At 40.7% G+C, this 16724-nt stretch overlaps 1 protein-coding gene across 47 annotated transcripts in view; it reads left to right on the plus strand.

The window, feature by feature from the left end:
• CLASP1 (cytoplasmic linker associated protein 1) overlaps positions 1-16724 on the plus strand; it is a 278689-nt gene that overhangs the window by 246259 nt on the left and 15706 nt on the right. For 30 of the 47 annotated variants that reach the window (XM_050916932.1, XM_050916931.1, XM_050916944.1 and 27 more), the window contains 4 exons: positions 4068-4215; positions 5381-5627; positions 6463-6656; positions 8073-8201. In XM_050916932.1, the coding sequence (XP_050772889.1) occupies positions 4068-4215; positions 5381-5627; positions 6463-6656; positions 8073-8201 (718 nt within the window). The remainder of the gene's footprint in view (positions 1-4067; positions 4216-5380; positions 5628-6462; positions 6657-8072; positions 8202-16724) is intronic. The other 17 variants (XM_050916934.1, XM_050916947.1, XM_050916943.1 and 14 more) reach the window with 1 other exon arrangement.

Here is a 16724-nt window from a genome sequence, read left to right on the forward strand (position 1 = left end):
GATAGGTTCAAATCCTGAAGTCTTTCTCCAGGCAAAACTCCCATTGACTGTGCTTACTCCTGATTTTAATGGAGATATTGCATTAGAGAGGACTGTATTTTTTCCCATAAGCAAGACGTGCCAAACTGGAAAATATTAAACAATGGTGTCAGAGCTGTATTAGGAGGCTTTCATTCAGTGCACATTTTATGCAGTGTTGGCTAAGCTAAAGATAGTCAAAAAACTAAACATTTTCAAAAGTTGCGAGACAAGCTATTGAGCTTGCAGGTGGAATTCCAGGGCCTGTGTTAAGTATCAGAGGGGTAGCCATGTTAGTCTGGATCTGTAAAAGCAGCAAAGAATCCTGTGGCACCTTATAAACTAACAGACGTTTTGGAGCATGAGCTTTCGTGGGTGAATACCCACTTCGTCAGATGCATGTAGTGGAAATTTCCAGGGGCAGGTATATATATATACAAGCAAGCTAGAGATAACGAGATTAGTTCAATCAGGGAGGATGAGGCCCTGTTCTAGCAGTTGAGTTGTGAAAACCAAGGGAGGAGAAACTGGTTTTGTAGTTGGCAAGCCATTCACAGTCTTTGTTTAATCCTGAGCTGATGGTGTCAAATTTGCAGATGATCAGATAAGGATTAAACTAAGACTGTGAATGGCTTGCCAACTACAAAACCAGTTTCTCCTCCCTTGGTTTTCACAACTCAACTGCTAGAACAGGGCCTCATCCTCCCTGATTGAACTAACCTCGTTATCTCTAGCTTGCTTGCATATATATACCTGCCCCTGGAAATTTCCACTACATGCATCTGATGAAGTGGGTATTCACCCACGAAAGCTCATGCTCCAAAACGTCTGTTAGTCTATAAGGTGCCACAGGATTCTTTGCTGCTTTTACAGGGCCTGTGTTGTGCAGAAAATCAGACTAGATGGTAATAATGGTCCCTACCAGACTTAAAATCTGTGAATCTGGACATTCTCAGAGACAGGTATTTGAAGTTAATGAGCAAAATAGAATTGTTTTTTCTTTAGAATCTACTTAAATATATAGAGATCAGGATCAGTAAGATCAATATGATTCTGATTTAGGGTCTGATCCAGTAACATAGAAATCAACCCATTGGTGTGAGTGGGATTTGGATCTGGCGCTTCTTGTCTAGCCTCTAGTCCACCTCTGATTACCAAGCACTAAGATATGCCTGTTGTGACAACAAGCTGATAACATTGAGGTATACACCAGCCATAAGCTTGAAAGCGAAAGGAGGACTTGCAAGCAAGTGGAATTACGGGGTGCTGCTTAAGGATGCTAAACTGTCGATTACCTAGCTAATTGTGTCGCCAATTAAAAAACACTGTTTTAAGAAAATAAAATACTCTTCAAACACCAGACAAGATTGGTAAATTGCCATATTGTGTTTGATACCGTGGCTGACGGAAAATAATGTTGTGACACCCCTAAAAGCTACTTATCTCCACTCATCTCTTCTTGTTCATCCTGTGACTCTTCCAGTTTTCTGCATGGGTCATTATTTTTTCTGTTGTGGTTGACAGTCTGTTTTTTGGAAGGTAGGTGTAGATCCATCTGACATTTATTTGTGTATTCCTTCATATTACCTATATAGTAAACAAACACGTACTGGCAAATGGATAGATGTGTTTGTTCACATATAGAGTATTCTTTCATTTAAAATGCAAAACTGTGCACTCCCATTATGGGATCTCTTTCACAGATTCACTGTTGAGATATGAAAATAGGCAGAATGCATGTGAATTTAGAAGCCACTGAAGTCTTTAAATTTCATAAAATTATTTGTGCCATAAGGAACACTCCCAACCACTGTCCCTCACACAGAAATGTTCCTCTTTGTTCAGATCTTGCTTTTTACTTTGGCATCACAAATTCTTTACTTTGATCAATTCTTTGGGAGTTGGTTCGCTGCAGTATCAATTTTTATTGTTTTAGGTACAAATTCTATCTTCATGTACGTGTTGTGTGTATGCATATGTAAGGGCAAAATATGGCCTTTAGTATTTGTCAGATGAGTATTGTCCTTTAAGTGAAGGAGTAATAGTTATAGCTGAAGCCTGGGGAGTCAGGATTCCTGGAGTTCTGTTCTTGATTCTGCTTGTTTTTTATTGTGTGGCCTTGGGCAAATCACTTAACCACTCCATGTCTGTTTGCTGTTTGTAAAATAGGTGTAACAACTCTGACATGCACTTACCTCATGGAGTGATTTGCTACTCATTTAACTGTTTGCAAAACTCTTGCTATCCTTGGTTGAAAGATGATTGAGTGAGCTCAACATAACGTTTTAAAGTCGATATAACTCAGACTTGTCTGACTCCTGTCTGATGTCCATCAGGAACCCCAAAAGGCTTCCAGTTTCCATTTGTACAGGGTGCAGCCATACCTTGCATTTTAGAGCAATTTTACACATTATCCATCCTTTGCTAGCCTGAAAGATCTGCAATTTTATAATTCCTCAAGGTTCATAAGCAGCTTTTGTTCCCAGCTCCCAGCCTGTTAAAGAGTTTCATTTTTCCTTCCAGCCAGACATTGCGTCAGAGACATTGTTTGGTTAGAGTTCGGGAGTTGTCCTTTGGTTTCTTTGCCAAAACATACGATGTACATTCCGTACTAGTGCTCATGCCTGTGCTGTTGTTTCTGAGTGAGTGTATTGACAGAGAGCCAGGGATTATATCTATTTCTAATATTCTTTACTCCCAAAGGAATCAAGAGACCTAAATCTTTTCCTTCTTCTGAAGTTCTAGAATCTCTTCCAGAAGGAATGAGAGGTTCTAGGTAATGTTCTACCTTATTCTGTAGAAAGATGGCCTATGTGTGCACAAGTCAAAAGAAGCTTCCCATTTCCTGATTCCTCCACGCTGCAAGGAATTTCTTTGTTTTGTGATAGGATGATGCAGATATTTCATTCTGGGCACCTTTCTCTAAGCCATCATGTCTTCTTCCAAATAGTCCACAAACTGAAACCCACCTGTGGAGACAGGGAGTCCACATCTGCCATTTATTGTCCAGAGAGTTGATGATATGCATGGCCCTAAATCCTTTGGTCTATTTGTTCCTTGGTTTCTGAGCCCTTAGGTTCCTCCAGAAAAAAATGGATGGTCTCCATGAAACACTGTTGTAGGAGCTGATTTAGACATTACTACAACTTAGCTTCTTCTCCTCTGGGCAGAACAGAGTCCTGCCAATAACTCCTTATTCTTTTTAATTTTGGAGCAGCCAGGGGCTTATCTTTTTTCCAGTTTTCTTCCTACACCTTTCATACCTTTTGCCCTTGTGTAATAGTCATTTTTCTTGTGAGACTCCAGAGGATGCCATTTCAGATAGCTCTTAAGGGAAGTCCAGAGACTCATATATGCCTTATCATGAGTGAAGGCTTCCTAGTGGTCTCGTGGTGGGATCAAAAGTCTAGTTTAAGATAAAGAGTCAGTTTTCCTAGCGTCATCTTCAACAGTAATAAGTTTCACTAACAGACCATCGTGCAATTGTTTTCATTTTTATTATTGTAGAAATTTAAATGAAATAAAGTCAGTCAAGTCCATGTAATCATTCCTCTCAAGTTAAGCATCTCTTGCACATTTGAATCCATATATAGAAGATATTTGACATATTTAACGTGAAATTTAAAAGCAAAAATAAAAGTTTCATTTATATCTGCATTAAATCAGCAAGTGCCACAACTCTTTGAATTCTTATATTCATTGCTTTTTTTTTTTTTTAACTTAATGCCATTATTCCATTTTGAGAGACTAGGTTTCTGACTATGAAAACTAGGGCACTCGCTGTGGAATTTAACAGTGCACCTAATTCTCTTCTCATTTACACCACTATAACTCCATTGACTTCAGTGGAACTCGTCATTAATTACATCTGTGTGAAAAGGGAATTAGGCCCAAAATCTGCCTAGGTTCTGTCCACATTTTGTTACAAGCCACTGTTAGAAAGGGAACTCCAACTCATCCCGTTTCGAGCTGGCAATAATGTTATTCAAGGTGAAAAGTTGATTCTTACTTTGGTATGTGACATCTTACAATATGCCTTTGACCTTTAGCATGCTGGATTATGACACGGAGAACCTAAATTCCGATGAAATCTACAGCTCTCTTCGTGGAGTCACAGAGGCAATTGAAAAGTTTAGTTTTCGTAGTCAAGAGGATCTGAATGAACCAATCAAACGTGATGGAAAGAAGGACTGTGACGTAAGTAGGCTGTTAATAAGATTCTAAAACACGGTTTGCAAAATCAGCCTTTGGTTTGCTGGCTAGTATTTTAAACTCCTTTGTCATGATTTGGAATTGTTTTCTTCATGTTCTTTGCCATAGAGGTAAAAATCCACATGTAATTGCCTAGTCTTAAAATCATGGAGCCAAATTCTATAGACCCTTACTCACATGAACTCCATTTGAAATTCACTTCTCTTGATTTCAGCGGGAGTTTGGACTTAGTAAGAAATAAATGCTAATATTTGATTTCTCAACATGGAACATGTATTAAGGCTTATAACAGAAAAAGTAAGATACAAATCTTCAAAATGCATTAATTGTTTCCCCCCAATTTGTAACTAATTCATATAAAGGTTTCATAGTAACTTTCGGTTGAAATCACGGAATAGTACCTTGCACTGCATGTGGTTTCCTGGAGGTCTGTGGAACTATTTGTGATAAAAGATGTTAGTCATCATGCTTCTTAAGGAGGGCAAAACTGGGGCCATTAATGGTTTTAAATGCTTCTGCAAGTTAAATTTCTGCTTCTTATTGGGAAAAAGGTACATTTAGATTAGCATAATGTCACTCAAGTGTATTTTAAAGCCACGTATTCTCTGGCCTTTTGGAAGACTTTTTTAAAAGTCATTATAACAAATTTTTGGCATTAACTTGTGCACATGATGCTAAAATTGAGACCTGACCCTCCCTTGCCACTGGGAGCTGAGGTTTCCTGACATTCCTGGTAGAATTTTCTGAATTGGACTCTCATTAAGCTCAATACAAGTCCAGGTTTTTTCAAAGTTTCACTTGCTTCTTTTGCAACTTCGTTTTCAAGAATATATGTACCTGAGCCTGCTTTCTGGGTTTTGCCAAATTGCAGGAGTTTGTGCAAACTTAGGAGTAGCTAGTATCATTTTATTTGTTACTTGTGCTCAAGTTTTCACCAATGAAATCTTTTGGGACAGTAATAGGTACATAATTCATGAAAAGAGACAATATCAACATTTTAATTAATCTTCAGCAAATTAGATTACATGCACAATTTATGATGATTGGTTTTATTTTAGTAGACGTTGGTATTAAATCTAAAAGGTTGCATCTCTGGTGAGATTAAAAGAATAATCTAAAATTCCATTCTTGTTCTGTCTGATTCGTTCAGGTGTCTCGAGATGGTGGAATAGCTGCACCTGCCAGCGATGTACGTGGAAGCAGTGATGTCATGGAAGGAGGAAGGATGGCTCTAGATAACAAAACCTCTCTACTTAATACTCAGCCTCCACGCGCCTTTTCAGGGCCCCGAGCCCGAGATTACAATCCCTACCCTTATTCGGACACAATAAACACCTACGACAAGACTGCCTTGAAAGAGGCTGTGTTTGATGATGATATGGATCAGCTTCGGGATGGTTGGTATCAGCTTCTATTATAAATTCTCAAGCAGTTAATTTTATTCTGTATTTTACATTTACATATTTAAATTATCATGGGACACAACCCTGCAAATGATTTCTTTATATAAATATGCATCCTGTTTTATTCAGGTAAGGGTTCAAGTGACTGCATGAGTAACAGAACTTGCATGTATGTTTATTAGGCAATTGTGATTTGTTTCAGTTCAGTTTTAGCTGTATTGTTTTATTCATAACCTCTTCCAGTGCTGATTCTGCTACCATTAAAGTTGATGCAAATTTTGCTATTGACTTAATTGGGAGAAGAATTGGACCCCTAAATTGTTGTGTGGGAACTCTTTCTATCGTGTGTGTAGGAACTCCTATTATGGGGAGTGGGTTTTTTATGTGTATATATATTCATAAATAAAAAGGTTTGTTAGAAAATAATTTAGGTTGAAAACAGGTATCAATGGATTCTAATTAGCAACCAGAAATTATATAATATTGTCTAGAAGTAATGCTTCATTTTCGAAAGTCTGGTAATGAGCAATAAGTCATTTCATTCATGCCCTCTATTTCTTTTCAGTTCCTATCACCCTAACCAAGTTGCACATTGAAGTGCATGGGTAGCCAGGCATAAGTTAGAACAGTCTTAAAGAGATCCTAGAATTAGTGTGTTCCTGACTAGAGTCTGTTTCTAACCAGTCTTTTGGGGCTTTGCTTCAAATATGGGGTTGCCATGTGTCCAGTATTTCTGGCCTGGGTTTGGGACATCCCAATCATAAATTCTGAAAGCACTGGCAGCTGCTTTTTTTCCCCAGTGAAATTGACTTGTTTTCATTTGTCCTAGAAGTATCCATTGATCATTCTGATTTGGTGGCTGATCTTCTGAAAGAACTGTCCAACCACAACGAACGGGTGGAAGAACGGAAAGGAGCCCTGCTCGAGCTATTGAAGATCACACGAGAAGATAACCTGGGAGTTTGGGAGGAACATTTCAAAACCATTTTGCTCTTGCTGCTAGAAACACTTGGAGACAAAGATGTAAGATGCTGGTGTTATATTTAACTCTCTTGTACATCATTTATTCTTAGATGACAGTTTGTCCATGTTGGTTCTGTTGACAATCCTTTCATGGTCAATCATCTCACTGACGGATTAGGAGTTGCCTTCAAATGCTTGACTTGACCAGAGTATTATGCCAGTAGGTGCCAATAATAATAATAATAAAAATAGTGTTTTAATGGGGAAGAATGGCCTAGGCATTGAACAGGCTACAACAGCATACAATAGGAAATACAGATGTAGAACTACTGCAAAAGTTTTAATAGATGATAGTTGACAAGAAAGACTATTTATGGGCCAAATTTTCATCACTTAGATGACTTCAGTCCCTAAGTATGCCCACAAATTAGTGCCATAATCATTTAAGTGACCTTGATTACATTGGCAATTAATTATGAATATATACTGGTTCAGAGGATTGGGGATGTTTTTATCCTGATTCAATACCACTGTATGCTTGTTGTGTTCAGTAATAAAACATCTGAAGTCCTTTTGAATCTGTTCCCCATTTGCAAAATGAAAATATAATTCTGAAGCAGAGTAGGTGGTTTACATTTTGACAATTGTTACTTTTAATTTATGCATCACCATCTGTAGTGTCTGCTCTTGTTGTTATACATCTATCAGAAGATATCGTGATCTAAGCAGAGGACAACTAAATTGTGTTAGCATGTGCATTGTACAGGTGAATAGCAAAGAATCAGGATGTACTTTAATGGTTCAGTTTGGAATTAGTCCTCTGCTGAAATTATAGTCACTGTTTGGAATGGCTACAATCCAAAAACTTGGTATAACAGTTATATAACTCAAGCGGATGTTCTAGTATTCCCACTAATAATGATCTTTTGCTGCAAAGGGTCAGTACATAAATCACTGGTGTGGCTGCATTAACTGAATACTTAGAGCCATGAAAGTAATTTCCATAAAAGCTACAAAAACATGAAGTAGATTCATTGAATCTGTATATGAAACACTGTTTTGAACTGTCACTTTAAAGATGGATAGTGTGAAATCTGCAGAACTCAGTAAAACAGGAAAGTAGAAACAAATATAATCTGAGCTTCATTATCAATCCCCTGTGATACAGGTTTACGGCTTTTCAGCACTAATTTATATTTTGCTGGAGTAAGATATTGGATTTAGCAAATGTTATATTTGTTCTGGTTCTTTCTCCATCAGTGAGAATGCACTTGTCTATATGAATCTTTGTACAATGGGGAGAGCTCTGAACCAATTCTGCTCTCAGTTGCATTGATTTTAATCCCCTGTCACTCCACTGGAATTTGTGGAGTGACTCATGACTTATTTTTGTGTAACTGCCAGCAGAATATGGCCAATATTATCATTTTGCAGTTAAATTATTTTGTTTCCAACTTGTATTTCTCTTTGGTTAAGCATTCAATAAGAGCGCTGGCATTAAGAGTATTGCGGGAGATCTTAAGAAATCAGCCAGCAAGATTTAAGAACTACGCAGAGCTAACCATCATGAAAACACTGGAAGCACATAAGGATTCCCACAAAGAGGTAAGTGATCCATGCTATTTTAACTCTTAAAATAGAATATGCGCTGATCAAAGAAATGGAAAACAACATCCTCAGGGTTTATGAAGTAAACAGATTTGACCTATCTTGACCAAAAAAAACCCCAACACCCTTAATATTAAAGGTTTCTTGATGTAATCAGCTTTTTAGCTGATCCTTGCTGCAATGGAAAGAAAAACTCAGCTGGATATGAAAGCATCTCAGCTGGATATGAAACTGTATTGTACGTGGGCCCAATTCCTGCAATCAGCTTTACCTAATAGTAAAGTCCTCATTAATATCAATGGCAGGATATGGCTTTATGTCAGGAAAGACATGCTCTTGATTACCATGAAAAGCAAGCTAACGGCAAAATCCAGCCTGTGTTTCTGCAGGTTTGTAAGGTCGGGGAAAGCAATAGTGAACACACAGTCAGTGCACAAGCAGCAGTTCTACATGATGGGGAGGGATAGATGAACTTGGACCACAGTGTGGAAGAATTAGTGAATGGACAGCAAAAAATGGACAAAGAGGGCGTGATATAGAGGGGAAGGGAGAAGTCATGAAGAGAACTAGTGAATGCACACTGAGCCATGCCAACCATGTGCAGAAGTCCACAACTTCCTCCTGCAGCCTCAAGTGCCCCACAACATCACAGCCATGCCCAGTGGGAGATTCTATCATGCAACAGCAGGATCTCTATTAAACTCAGTGCACCTGACACCTGCCTGAGGACATGCTGCCTTTTGTCAGGATTTGACCCTTTGTTGGATTGATTTATTCTTTTATCTTCCTTCTGCAGCAGGGATCCACTGAACAAAAAAGGGGAAAAAAGGAGCATTACAGTAGAATCCTTAAGGTAACATTTATATGTCGGTCACCTGCCATGGCATATTTTCCATGGCAAGTGACTCACATAAAAAGAACCACATAAAAAGATCAAGACAATTATGCACATATATTAAGCTCCAGAAAGTGACTAATCTAACTTCTCTGTTTCTGTAAGATACATATTTTCCAATGAGAGCCAAATCCTTCCTGCTAATTCAGCCAACTCCTTACTCTGGCAGAACTTCCATTGAAATCAAGGATGATAAGCTTTGCCCTTTGATGCAGCAGAAGGAAAGTGTTGTCTTAAACTAAAAAGACTTCTACACCTCTACACTATAAGAGCTGTTGACCATGAGAAAGATCATCAGACAGATAAGGCCAGGAGCGGCGCCAGGGTTTTTGGCGCCCTAGGCGGGGGTCCTTCCACGCTCCTGGTTGTTGGCGGCAATTCTGCGGCGGGGGGCGGGGGGTCCTTCCACGCTCCCGGTCTTCGGGGCACTTCAGCGGCGGATCCCGGAGCGAGTGAAGACCCGTCGCAGAATTGCCGCTGAAGACCCGGAGCGCGGAAGGACCCCCCCCCCCCCCCCCCCCCCGCCGAATTGCCACCAAGGGCCGCAAAATGCCGCCCTCCCAAATCCTGGCGTCCTAGGCGACCGCCTAGGTCGCCTAAATGGAAGCGCCGGCCCTGGATAAGGCTGCCACATAGGATCGTTTAGCTGCTGTAAAAGTAGTTTTTGTTAGATTCCGCAGAAGGTTGTACTGTCTGTTTAAAACAACAGCACAGAGACTGAATATGTAAGATCTGTCTAAAAAGTAGCAAAGGTAGAAACTATTTTAATTGAGGCTGCCAATTAATCACAGTTAACTCAAAAAAATTAATCGTGATTAAAAAATTAATCTTGTTTAATCGCACTTATAAAAATAGGAAACTAATTGACATTTATTAAATATTTTTGGATGTTTTTCTACATTTTCAATATTGATTTCAATTACAACACAGAATACAAAGTGCACAGTGCTCACTTATATTATTTTTTATTTCAAATATATGTACTGTAAAAATGATAGACAAAAGAAATAGTATTTTTCAGTTCACCTCATACAAGTACTGAAGTGCAGTCTCTTTATCATGAAAATGTAACTTACAAATCCAGATTTTTGTTGGTTACATAACTGCGCTCAAAAACAGAACAGTGTAAAACTTTAGAGCCTAGATGTCCACTCGGTCCTACTACTTATTCTGCCAGTCGCTAAGACAAATACGTTTGTTTACGCTGACAGGGGATATTGCTGCCTGCTTCTTATTCACAGTGTCACCTGAAAGTGAGACCAGGCGTTCACATGGCACTTTTGTAGCTGGCATTGCAAGGTATTTACATGCCAGATATGCTAAACATTTGTTTGCCCTTTCATGCTTCGGCCACCATTCCAGAGGTCATGCTTCCATGCGGATGATGCTCATTAAAAAAAAAAATGCATCAATTAAATTTGTGACTTTACTCCTTGAAGGGGAGAATTGTATGTCTCCTGCTCTGTTTTACCTGCCTTCTGCGTGTATTTCGTGTCATAACAGTCTCAAATGATGACCCAGCACATGTTCGTTTTAAAAACAGTTTCACAGCAGATTTGGCAAAACATAAAGAAGGTACTGATGTAAGATTTCTAAAAGTAGCTACAGCACTCGGCCCAAGGTTTAAGAATCCAAAGTGCCATCCAAAATCTGAGAGGGACACAGTGTGGAGCATGCTTTCAGAAGTCTTGAAAGAGCAGCACTCTGATGCAGAAACTACAGAACTCAAACCACCAAAAAAGAAAATGAACCTTCTGCTGGTGGCATCTGACTCAGATGATGAATATGAACATGCGTCAGTCTGCAGCAGTGCCACCTTTAGGCCCAAAATTGGGCCCCGCACCTTACGTGCCTTTTTAATTTTTTTAATTTTTTTTACACCCGGCGGCGGTCCAGGTCTTCGGCGGCACTTTGGCGGCGGGGGGTCCTTCACTCGCTCCGGGTCTTCGGCGGTATTTTGGTGGCAGGGGGTCCAGAGCGAGTGAAGGACCCCGTGCCGCCGAAATGCCGCCGAAGACCCGGACCGCCGCCGGGTGTTCAGATTGGGCCCCACAGTTCCTAAAGCCAGCCCTGGTTTGCCATGTTTTGAATCATTATTGAGCAGAACCAATCATCAGCATGGAAGCATGTCCTCTGGAATAGTGGTTGAAGCATGAAAGGACGTACGACTCTTTAGTGCATCTGGCATGTAAATATCTTGCAACACCAGCTACAACAGTGCCATGCACATCTTGTTCTCACTTTCAGGTGACCTTGTAAACAAGAAGCAGGCAGCATTATTTTCTGCAAATTGTAACCAACCTTGTTTTTCTGAGTAATTGGCTGACCAAGAAGTAGGACTGAGTGGACTTGTAGGCTCTAAAGTTTTATATTATTTTATTTTTGAATGCAGTTTTTTTGTACATAATTCTGCATTAGTAAATTCAGTTTTCATGATAAAGAGATTGAACTACAGTACCTGTATGAGGTGAATTAAAAATATTTTTTTTGTTTTTTACAGTGCAAATATTTGTAATAAAAATAAATATTATGTGAGCGCTGTACACTTTGTATTCGGTGCTGTAATTGAAATTAATATATTTGAAAATGTAGAAAACATCAAAAGATATTTAAAATAAATGGTATTCTATTGTTGTTTAACAGCGCGATTAATCGTGATTAATTTTTTTAGTCGCTTGACAGCCCTAATTTTAATCCTTTAATAAATCAGCATTGCCATACTCTCCAGTCTCAGATTTAAGTGTTTTCCACACTGCTGTCATTTTCTATACAGAGTAATAAGTTGTAATTGTAAATTGGTTTCCTGATAAAGCAGTCAGACAAAACATTTTGTTCTGAAGGAGTGCCTTTTATTAGCAGCTTTTTCCTGGTTACATACTTCTCAACTCACCTTGACTCAGCGCCCTTCAAAAGTTCACACAAAAATCAGCAATCTCGAGCAGCTCCCTTCTAGCTTTTTCCTTCATCTTTAAAGTCCCCCAGGGAATTTCCCTCCATGTGCAATTGACAGGTTATGTTGAAATAAAGTCTAATGTTTAAAGTTTTATACTTCACACTCTCACATTTTTGTCTGTCTGTTGCATGCACTTGCGATGCCGAAGGGCTCTTTGGCTTTCATGAGCAGGTATTTCATGAACAAGTCTCGAAATTAATAGGTCATTTCAGCAGTGGAAAAGAGCACAGCCCTTTGGCTAAAGTGCTAGGCTGGGAATGAGGCATTTTCTACAGGAAGAGAAGTGTGGTCACAGCTACTTTACCATAGGCAGTTGACAGCCATGCTGTACTGAGTATGACCTTGATCTACAGTTTTATGGACAGTACCTTTATTAATAGACTTAGAATGTAGACAGTGTCTATAGACATACAGATCTTTGAATGACTGCTCAGATGCAGAATGCTGCAGACCATGTTCCCATAACGTTTAAGGGCAAATAATGGCTGCCCTGTATGGGTGCACTAGGTGGTATCACTGTGAGTGGAGTGGTAGTGCTGTCAGAAGGGCTTAATGCCCCACTGGGATGTCAGTAGGGTCCTGGCCCATGTGCAGCAGCTTTCTGGGTAAAGATACACCTGGGTAAGTGCTCTAGATAGCTTTACCTGTACCTTGAGGTTGCTGAATCAGTTAAGTCTGTGAAACATTAACTCAGAGTCCATTTGAGTATGGCTCAGTTGGTCAAACTCTCACCTCGGGCCAGAAGGTCATGAATTCCTGTCCCACACTGGAACTCCAGCTCCTCTTTGGCACAGAATTTGCAGTGCAGGTCTGGGGGTGGAGTAGGATGTGCTGCACTTTGACATACTCCCATCTCAATGAGAAGTTAAACTAAAGTTCCTTCTGCCTGTGTTTGCCGGCTGTCTAGGTGGATGTTAAAGATTTGAGGGCACTTTAAGAAAGTAACTGAGAGGGAGAGGAAAATATCTCAGTGGTCGGACTCTCATTCCCTCTCTCATTAAAACAGATTGTAGTGTTAATGGCGATGTGAGTTATTGTTTAGCATGTTTGTCATGTTACTTTGGGGGTATTTGGATGTATGAAGGTTACCGCACAAAATCAAATCCTCTTCTGTCCAGTGTACTGTTTATACCATCCTTTCACTGATTGCTAATTGTGTTTGGAACGTGTTAATGCTCACACGTGTGAAGCTCTGACTTCATTGGGAAAAGTCAGACATGGTTCATGGAGGTCCATGCTGGGGTGGTGTTGCTGCATTTCAGTGTGGCTGGATTGAGCACTGTGTATAGTTTGTGCATCTTTCTACGTATGTAAAGCACTTTGGAGTCTTTTGTGGTGGAAGGTGCTATAGAAATGGACAGTCTGGTCAGTCTGAATGTAAGATCATATTGTCAATGCATGAACTGTGTCCTTGCTTCTATATTCCAATAGCTCCCTGCCAATTGTCTGAAATTGTTGCCATAATTTTCTGATACACACATGTGTCCATTAGAGATTAGTCAAGGGCAACCAAAAGTGGGGCACAATGCTGGTCTACACTGCTGGTCTTTATTGTATATTTTATACTTGTGCTGCAAGCTGAACACTTGTTACCATAAAGGAAAGGCAAGTGCAGTAATTTCAGCTTCCTAGGCATGGGGAAGGAGTGACATTATCGGCAGGCGCATGGGTGTTAAGCAGTGATAAAAGACACGGCTGTTTAGAATTGTTACCTACTTATGGCTGTGGCGTGATCCTGCAACTGTTGAAGTTCATGGGAAGTTACTTGCCCTACAAGTTGCTAATCTGAAATATCCGAGGAGAGAATATATTTGGAATTTTGGATGGTGTTATCCAATCACGGTCAAGAGGGCCGGAACCAGACCCAAGCCCACCTGAGACTGAAAGGGTTGAGTCATGTTCCAACCTAACCCAACCCCGACCCTTCCCCCAAAACCTGAGTCAGTGCTGCCACCACCTCCTGCCCAGTAGGGGGAACAAGGGGTGGGGAGAAAGGAAGGTGTCAGCACAGCAGCAGCCAGAAGCCCTGTTCCTGATGTCCACCACTCCCTGCTGTGTTGTGTTGCTGCAGTATGATTGCTGCTGTGACTCTTGGACACACTCACTCCACAATGCACACAGTGTAGTGAGGTGGCAGGAGTGGGGCGCACAGCTGTGGGCAGCAGGAGGAGACCTGAGCTGAGCCCGAGATGGTCCGGTTGTTCTCCAACCTGAGCTGGACCAAGCACTTGTAACTGAGTCCTGTTAGCTTCAGGTCAGATTGCAGGGCTGTGTTTGACAGGACCTTCAGGAGCTGTGAACCACTTCAGATGCCATCTCCTTCCAACCCCAACATCCAATTTGGTGGCCAGCTAACCCAATTTTTCCATACCAAGCAGATGATGACAGACAAATGAGTTCTCGACATCATCCATTTTGGCTACACCATAGCCTTTCCCTGTCCCTTTTCAGGGGCCACTCTCACAAGAGGATGCCCATTCAAGCAGTAGACTCTCTACTTCATCAGGGAGCCATAAAATACCACCTTAACATCAGGGAAAAAGGTTTTATTCCAATCCTCATCCCCAAGTGTAGCCTTTTATTTTATTTCAAGTGAATTGAGTAATGTTGTATTACACCACCGTGGGTTTGGCTCTGTGGCTACGATTTTAAGCTCCACAGAGTGAAAGTCTCCTTTGATACCTGCTTCAGATTTAGAACCTTTAGGAACACATAAAGACCCAGGGTAGTGACCACACATACATTCACAAGAACAAGGTCTAGCCTGGTTTACAGGTTTTATTAAAGTTACAATTACCCATGCATATAGAAATCCTGTCAAGACCTATGTACCAGTTATAAATATAGTCTTGCTCTCACATCACAATATTCTTAGGGTGTGATGTCTGCCTTGACAATTGATCATCAGTAGAGGGATGGTTCCTGCTGGAGTTTTCCCATAGAGAACTCATTTTACCCAGTCTGGGAGCCCTCTTTTATTGTGATTCTGACTACACCTACACTCTGTGCATGTGCAGATAAATTCATAGAGGATAGGTCCATTAATGGCTATTAGCCAGGATGGACAAAGATGGTGTTCCTATCCTCTGTTGGCCAGAAGCTGGGAATGGGCAACAGGGGATGGATCCCCATTCTTATGTTCTTATGCCTATTTTCATGAAGACACTCACCCCCTCACAAAAGATTCCTGAGTTTCATTGTAGGTCCAAACCATTATCAACACAGGATACTCCACTTTGGACTAGAAATAGCACCCAGAGTGTGTATGAAAATGCTTTCAGTAGTGGCTGCACACATCTGATGCCGTGGCTCAACAGTCTTTCCTTACCTAGACGATTGGCTGTTGACAAGGAGATTTCATCAGGAGGTACTGACATCAACCTCCTCTTTATTTGGTCTTCAAAAATTACTAGTAATCTGTGTGAACACAGAATTTAGTTCCATCAGAGACCATAACATTTATCGGCATGACTCTGGACAGACTCAGCAGACACTTCATGATCAGTCATGAATAGGAACTACATGATTCCCTGGTGAAGAGCATATTCAGACAGTGGGGATTCCTGTCAAGGTCAGGACTCTAAAGTGGGTGCCCTCCAAATCTCGTGTGTGGGACCCTTACAGTCCCTTTCCTCCATTCCTCTCTTACCTGAAGTCCTCGGAAAGATTCAGTGGGATGGGGCAGTGATTATCCTCATTGCTCCCAGGTGGCTTGGACAATTTTGGTTCCCTAACCTTTTCAGACTGTCAGGCTGTCCACCAGTCAGTATCCAGTTGTTTCTAGACCTCTTGACACAAGACAAGGGCAAGATCAAACTTCCATGTCCAGGGTCCCTCCACCTTATCGCTTGGTATTTGGACGGGCGTTGCATCGAGAACAAAGATGTTTGGTAGTTGTTCAAACCATCCTTAACAATAGTAGGAAGGAATCCACTAGGAAATGCTACTTAGCTAAGTGGAAGAGATTTTTCAATTTGGGCTCAATGTTGCCAGATGTCCCAGGAGGAATTGGACATTTCCACTACTCTAGACTATCTTTTGGACCCTGAAGACCTCATGTGTTTCTCTTAACTCCCTGTGAGTGCACTTGGCAAAGATTAGTGCCTGCTGAGACCCCTAGTGGCAACCACTGTATTTTCATCCATCCAGTGACTGTACTTTTTCTAAAAGATCTAGTTAGAACCTTCCCTCTAGTAACTAAACCTGCTCCAACATGGGAACTTAACTTGGTGGTCCTCTTGGTGTTAACCAAGTCACCATTTGAACCATTAGCTACATGCTTGCTGTCCCATCTATCCGTTAATATTGACTTTCTAGTGGTCTTCACTAGAACGTTGACTTCAGTTAGAAGTTGGAAAACTAGGAGCCCATATGGCTAATCCACCTAACACAGTTTTCCAAGACTAAGGTTTTGTTGGGACTACACCCAAAATTCACCCCGAAGGTAATCTTGGCCTTTTATCTAAACCAGACAGTACGTCCATCTGTCTTTTTTTCCAAAGCCATATGCCACCAATGAGGAGAGGAAACTCCACTCCCTGGATCTATGCTGGCATTTGCACTTTATATACAAAGACAAAAGTCATTTAGGAAATCACCTAGACTGTTTAGGAAGTCACTGGCGGAACAGATGAAAGGACAAGCAAGTTCTCCTCTGTTAACAGTCAGCTAA

This window comes from Gopherus flavomarginatus, chromosome 10, assembly GCF_025201925.1.
Source record: "Gopherus flavomarginatus isolate rGopFla2 chromosome 10, rGopFla2.mat.asm, whole genome shotgun sequence".
Taxonomy (NCBI): Eukaryota; Metazoa; Chordata; order Testudines; family Testudinidae; genus Gopherus; species Gopherus flavomarginatus.